Source organism: Sitophilus oryzae, unplaced genomic scaffold (genome assembly GCF_002938485.1).
Source record: "Sitophilus oryzae breed Bouriz unplaced genomic scaffold, Soryzae_2.0 scaffold_1646_pilon_pilon, whole genome shotgun sequence".
NCBI lineage: Eukaryota > Metazoa > Arthropoda > Insecta > Coleoptera > Curculionidae > Sitophilus > Sitophilus oryzae.
Window position 1 is genome coordinate 1 of NW_022146332.1, and position 5,753 is coordinate 5,753.

General features: G+C 32.5%; 3 protein-coding genes across 3 annotated transcripts; 2 read left to right on the forward strand and 1 right to left on the reverse strand.

Moving 5' to 3' along the window:
- Window positions 1-6: 6 nt before the first annotated feature.
- Window positions 7-1,421, forward strand: LOC115880707 (fat-like cadherin-related tumor suppressor homolog). Its single transcript, XM_030897986.1, has 3 exons — window positions 7-174; window positions 692-818; window positions 873-1,421. The coding sequence occupies exons 1-3, from the start codon at window positions 102-104 to the stop codon at window positions 1,414-1,416; spliced, it is 744 nt and encodes a 247-aa protein (XP_030753846.1). The 5' UTR covers window positions 7-101; the 3' UTR covers window positions 1,417-1,421.
- Window positions 1,422-2,062: 641 nt separating this feature from the next.
- LOC115880711 lies at window positions 2,063-3,626 on the forward strand. Its single transcript, XM_030897989.1, has 6 exons — window positions 2,063-2,094; window positions 2,283-2,368; window positions 2,686-2,864; window positions 2,919-3,099; window positions 3,181-3,260; window positions 3,385-3,626. Exons 1-6 carry the CDS (start codon window positions 2,080-2,082, stop codon window positions 3,618-3,620), a joined length of 777 nt encoding a protein of 258 aa, XP_030753849.1. The 5' UTR covers window positions 2,063-2,079; the 3' UTR covers window positions 3,621-3,626.
- LOC115880710 (protein ANTAGONIST OF LIKE HETEROCHROMATIN PROTEIN 1-like) lies at window positions 3,620-5,625 on the reverse strand. The gene is made up of 4 exons (XM_030897988.1): window positions 5,001-5,625; window positions 4,624-4,858; window positions 4,218-4,549; window positions 3,620-4,157 (listed from the first exon to the last, which is right to left on the reverse strand). Exons 1-4 carry the CDS (start codon window positions 5,348-5,350, stop codon window positions 3,788-3,790), a joined length of 1,287 nt encoding a protein of 428 aa, XP_030753848.1. The 5' UTR covers window positions 5,351-5,625; the 3' UTR covers window positions 3,620-3,787.
- Window positions 5,626-5,753: the final 128 nt, after the last annotated feature.

Below are 5,753 nucleotides of genomic sequence, written 5' to 3' on the forward strand. Positions count from 1 at the left end.
GGCTGGATGTGGGCGAATACAGGTTGAATGTCTCTGTGACAGATGGCAAGTTCTTCACCTATACAACTGTCAAAATAAACGTGGACGTTTTGACGGAAACTATGCTGGACAATTCGGTCGGAATCAGATTCAGGGACGTCAGTCCGGAATCCTTCATTTTGAGCCACAGAAAAGGTACGGTTTTTTTGCCCTGACGTCACACGCGTTATTTTATGTTGGTTACGGAATATCGACAAGAAAAATGTGTCTATGTGTTACGATCGTCTAAGGTTGTCAATAAATTTGTTTAATATTTTCTTTAAAAAAAATACAGAAATTGCAGAAAAACTTGGCAACTTCATTTCGCTATTAAAAATACGCGTGTATTGGCATGATCCAAAACGCAAAATGCTTGGGAGACATCATGGTTCTCACCGAAAATTAATGTTTTAGATAAGTTTCCTGGCGAAATTATTGCACAGGGTGTTTTAAAGTTAGGGAAAAAAATAACCCTTCGATTTACCCTGTATAGTAAGCCTAATACTAAAATTTATAAAAAAACTGAGTTTACTAATTAAAATTGATTATTTATATACAGTTTATTAAAAAAAATCATGAAAATATCGTTGAAAATAAAAAATATATAACACACGAAAATATTCTTTGTTGCTTTTTTCTGCATCTGAGTATACAATTTTTTTTTCTTTACCAGGTTTTGTAAGAGCTGTCAGAAATGCAATGAACTGTAAATCGAAAGATGTCATTATAGTGAGCGTTCAACCATCAAGAGACGATGATTTGCTTAGAGCTAGAAGAAATGTAGACTATTTAAACGAGAGGTAAACTTAAAAAAAATTAGTGTTAAAAAAATTATTTAAAATATTTTTTTTTAGATCAAAACGTTACATTCACAAGGACCTAGACGTTCTATTTACTGTCAGAAAATCGGACGATGGTTTCTACAGCTCGGATACCATAAGAAAAGCTCTCAACGACAATTTAGAAGAACTGGAAGAAAGTACCAAGCTAGTAGTCGAGGAAATCATCAGGCTAGAGTGCAATAACAAGTACTGCCTGTACGGATCATGCCAGGATCACTACGTCCTGGATACTAGCGAACTAGAACCGGTTTCGACAGACGTCACCAGCTTCGTATCACCGAAACATCACCAAAAACTCGAGTGTCTCTGTAACGAAGGGTACGGAGGTGACCGATGCGACACTATAGTGAACGAGTGTGCCAGGAACCCGTGTCCGGTGTTCAAAATATGCATTCCCGACGCCTCGCAGACCGGATATTCCTGCCAGTGTCCCGAAGGTTTTGCCGGGCCGTCTTGTGACGTTGACATATCGAAATGTCACGATCAGAACTGTTACATAGCCAGGAACCCGATGTCGTTTCACGAAAGAGTTACTGCAGTACAGGATCATCAATAAGAAATCGATTGAGGATCAGTATCTCAGTTTGAGGATCAGGACTGCATAAATTCCACCGGTAAGTTCTTCTTGTAATATTTTGTATTTTGGAGCAAAAAATAGGAAATAGAAAACTGTCAAATGGAAGAAATAAGTATAGACGTACAGCCATCGTTCAATGTAACGTCATATGTTGTCGAACCCTAGATCATATATATACTACGTGGATAAATCACCGCCATAAGTTTAGCATTAAAAATATGTCTCCAACATCACGACATGCCATTTTCAAACCTTCTATTGCACTTGTTCAATAGGTTTGTCTTTCTCGAGGACTCTTACTTTGCGCATGCGTATTAAAAGTTGCGCCTATTTCCAAAATAATAACAATTTTATACGGTTTAAGCCTAGTTCTCATGGAGCGGAAAATCGCGTTGCCAGCGCGGATTTTTTTAAAATTGTCCCGCTGCGGGAAAATTTCAACTTTTAGCGGATCCGCAAAAAGTTAAACTATTTTTAACTTTTTAGCGAGTTTTTATAGTCTATCTTTGTCTAAACATGTTCTTTCTTCGTTTAATTTTTTACCTAACCTCAAATTGGGAGGGAAGGTTTGTTTTGTTTTTGATTGTTTTGGTCGTAGTTTGAATTTTAATTTTGGAGTTGGGATTTTGATTTTAATTAATTATGGACGTCATTGAGGTAAGTAATTTTCACGGTAATTTAGTATTTAGTAAGTCTGTACCTCAGAGTATAACTATGTTAAGTCCAAATTTTGCCAAAACGGGATAAAATTAAAAATGTTAAGTCGTTAGTAAAAAAAAGCTACTTCTTTTGCTATACTTTCTAAAATGCTATCATTTAAGGATAAAAGGTTAGTTATTTTTTAGGTAATATGTGATATTTGTGGCGAGGGAAATTGTAATCATATGACATTGGCCACCATCAAAACATTCGAAACTGAAACTGATACACAGTAAGCATTTAGCTTATCTATACAATATACTAATATACCCAATATACTAAAATTCACATAACTTTTTATGATAGCATCAATGACATTGAGTCCAATCTTATTCATTTTACTGGTGGTTGTATTATAACCTGTATAAAAAGTTATAAAAATTTTAGTAAGTACCTATACAAAAATGATATCACATGATTAGCGACACCAAGCATAATATTATGCATTTTGTTAGTGGTTGTATTATGTGTCCATGATCCCTTGATATCATTTTTGTATTTATATTGAAGATGTTTTATTAAATCGCATCTTTTTGTCCTTTACACAAGAAATGATGACCAGACACAATCAGACCATGCCAATGCCAATAATATTTCTACGTTTGAGGAGCTTTTAATTGCTAACGTAGAGGTAAAACCTATCCTCTGGAACTCTAAACTGAAGCTTTCACAAAGGGGTAAACCAGAAAAAGATAAGGCATGGCTAGAGATTGCAGAGTTTTTTGACAGTAAGTACTTTTTTTGTTTTTTGGATGCTAATATAAAAAAATATATATTTTTAGAAAAATATTCCATTCCTTATTTGCAAAAGAAATGGAAAAATTTAAGAGACCAATTTGTAAAAGTAAAAGGAGAAGAAGAGGTATATGTGCCCAGTGGTTCTGGCGTGGAGTCAAAAAAAAAAAGAACATGGAAACATTATGAGTCCATGAAATTTTTAAAAGATTGTCTGGCGCCACGAGCGTGAGTATTTTTTATATTATTATAAATACTTAGTCCTTTGTATTTTACAACTATTCCTATTTATATATTTTTTTGTTTCAGTACGATAACCAACATAACTCCAGTACAAGATACATTAACAGTTTCTACCTCCACAACTCCTGAACCTCAAACTCCAAAAGGTAAAAACTAAGATTAATATTGATTTTGTATAATTATTTGCTAAATATTTTAATTACTTAACAACCAGCAAAATAATATTTGATTAGATTTACATATTTCTAACTATACCTACATTTTTTGTAGGAACCAAAAGACAAAGAGAAAGAGAGGATTCAGCCTCCATAATCGTTGAAGCAATTAAAAATTTACCTCCACCACCAATTGCAATTTCTCCAACAAACATAAATCCAATATGCCAGCGTTTGTCTGAAATGTTAGGGACATTGAATCAAGAAGATTGTTTAGATCTTGAAATTCAATTATTACAATTAGCAAAAAAATTTATATTTGAAAAAAAAACACAAATAAATGATTTTTGAATGAGTGAAATTTATTCTTTATTTGTCCCAAATCTAAATGGCTAGAAAATATTAAAAAATAGATATAAAAGTAACGCATAAATTAAATAATTAAGAATTGTGAATACAAAAGTATAGGTATTATTATTGCTTTATCATAATTATTTATACTTTATATTTTATATTATTTATTTGTTCCACTGAAATTGAACTGCTCCATCAAACAAGAAGTGAGATGTTAAATGACTCCTCACTTTGGCTGCATTAAGAGTAGTATTGTTACTACCCATCCTGGTAGAACTATAAACGTTGTTAGAGTCACCTTCTTCCCTCCAAAGCCCATTGGTAATATTTCCATTTGCATCTTCCATATCGACAAAATTTTTTGGACAATAAAGTTCATGTCTACCCTCCATTAAATAGTTATGGAGACATATAGTTGCTTTGATCATGTCTTCAGTTGTTTCTAAGCAGGTATTTATTGGTCTACGAAAGATGCGCCATCTTGCGACCCATATCCCAAAAGTATTCTCTGAAACTCTCCTAGTTCTACTTAGGCTAACAAAACGTGCATAATTATTAATTTTAAAGCAATATACACATTATTATTATACAAACCGATAATTGAAAATTCTCTTTTCTTGTGATAATAATCTTCCTGGATATGGTCTCATTAAGTTAGTTCTAAGTGGAAATGCTTCATCTCCAACAATATAAAATGGTATATTTTCTCCACCATACTCAACTGGACAATCTGAAGGAAATTCTAATTGATTTTCTATTAATTTTTTCCCCATTTCAGAATTTCTTAATATTCCACCATCACTTTGGCGCCCTCGAGCCCCAATATCTACTAAGGTAAACTTATAAAAAGGATCACATATAGACATTAAAACAATGCTGTGGCTTCCCTTATAATTATAAAAATCTGAGCCTGAATTAGGTGGGGCCTAAAAAGTGTTATATATATATATTATAAAGGGCATACTATATGTATATATATATTTCAACACAAAGAACCTACTTGAATAACCACATGTTTGCCATCAATTGCTCCAACACAATTAGGCATTTGCCACACACGTTTAAAATCATTAGAAATCTCTTTCCACTTTTCTGTATTTGGAGGTTTTAAATAATCTTGCCATAAACATTTCCAAATTATTTTGCATGTTTCTTTTACCAAATATGAAACTGTACTTTTACCCACACGATAGGAATAGGACATAGACATCATACTGTCTCCTGATGCTAGGTATCTGTAATATTAGAATTAGAAACAGTAGGTAGTGATAGATATGACATCAAGGAAGATGATGATTGTACCTTTGTACAAACCTTATATTATTAAATTAAAAATTTTAATGTCATAATAAATAATAATTTATTAATAATTTTTACCTTATGGTGAGAGCCAATCTTTCTCCTGGTGGTATCGGTTCACGTACAATATTATTTTTTGCTAATGCATGCTCCATTTTGCTCAGAAGATAGTCAAATTGCTCTGGAGACATTCTCAGATAGTTATGATATCTTGAAATATCTCCCAACCGCATTTCTCTCACAAGATTATTATAATCGCCTTGCTCAGACCTTTTTAAGAAAATATCTCTGACCCACATTCTCCTTTTTTTATTCTGTTTTTGTAAAGACTTTTTGTTTTTATGCCATTCATAAATTAATATTAATCCAACTATGTACTGCCTTCTCCATTGATAGTAGTTATAATTGTTAGCAATATTGGTATCCATAATCACATAAGATTTAAATTAATATAATAATATACAAGTTACAAATATTTTTGTTTATTGTTTATTTACTTAAAAAACACACTTGTCTTGTCACTGTCACCTTTCAAGTTCTGACATTAAAAAAAATCACTAGAAAATAATCTGAAATACCCTAAATTTATCTAAAAATCCGCATCCGGAATCTCGCCTCATGTGAACCGGCCAATTTTACTTTCTTCAACAGAAAGCGATATTCCGCTCCCGCAACGCGATTTTCCGCACCATGAGAACTAGGCTTTAGAAAGTACAAATTATACATTGTTTGTGCTTTATATTGTTTGCAATTTATATTTGTGCAATTATATTTCTATTTTTTTTTTTCGTTGGACTTTCTAAATACTCGTAAAAATTACTGGAAAGTGTT

What these genes read in the sequence shown, in the direction of transcription:
- LOC115880711 (XM_030897989.1), top strand. An exon ending in GAAACTGAAACTGATACACA is followed by an intron (nt 2,369 to 2,685) that starts GTAAGCATTTAG and finishes CCTTTACACAAG; the next exon opens with AAATGATGACCAGACACAAT. An exon ending in GATTGCAGAGTTTTTTGACA is followed by an intron (nt 2,865 to 2,918) that starts GTAAGTACTTTT and finishes ATATATTTTTAG; the next exon opens with AAAAATATTCCATTCCTTAT.
- LOC115880710 (XM_030897988.1), bottom strand. Translation starts at nt 5,350, where the DNA reads ATGGATACCAATATTGCTAACAATTATAACTACTATCAATGGAGAAGG. An exon ending in GCAAACATGTGGTTATTCAA is followed by an intron (nt 4,550 to 4,623) that starts GTAGGTTCTTTG and finishes AACACTTTTTAG; the next exon opens with GCCCCACCTAATTCAGGCTC. An exon ending in AAGAGAATTTTCAATTATCG is followed by an intron (nt 4,158 to 4,217) that starts GTTTGTATAATA and finishes ACGTTTTGTTAG; the next exon opens with CCTAAGTAGAACTAGGAGAG.
- LOC115880707 (XM_030897986.1), top strand. Translation starts at nt 102, where the DNA reads ATGCTGGACAATTCGGTCGGAATCAGATTCAGGGACGTCAGTCCGGAA. An exon ending in CATTTTGAGCCACAGAAAAG is followed by an intron (nt 175 to 691) that starts GTACGGTTTTTT and finishes TTTCTTTACCAG; the next exon opens with GTTTTGTAAGAGCTGTCAGA. An exon ending in GTAGACTATTTAAACGAGAG is followed by an intron (nt 819 to 872) that starts GTAAACTTAAAA and finishes ATTTTTTTTTAG; the next exon opens with ATCAAAACGTTACATTCACA.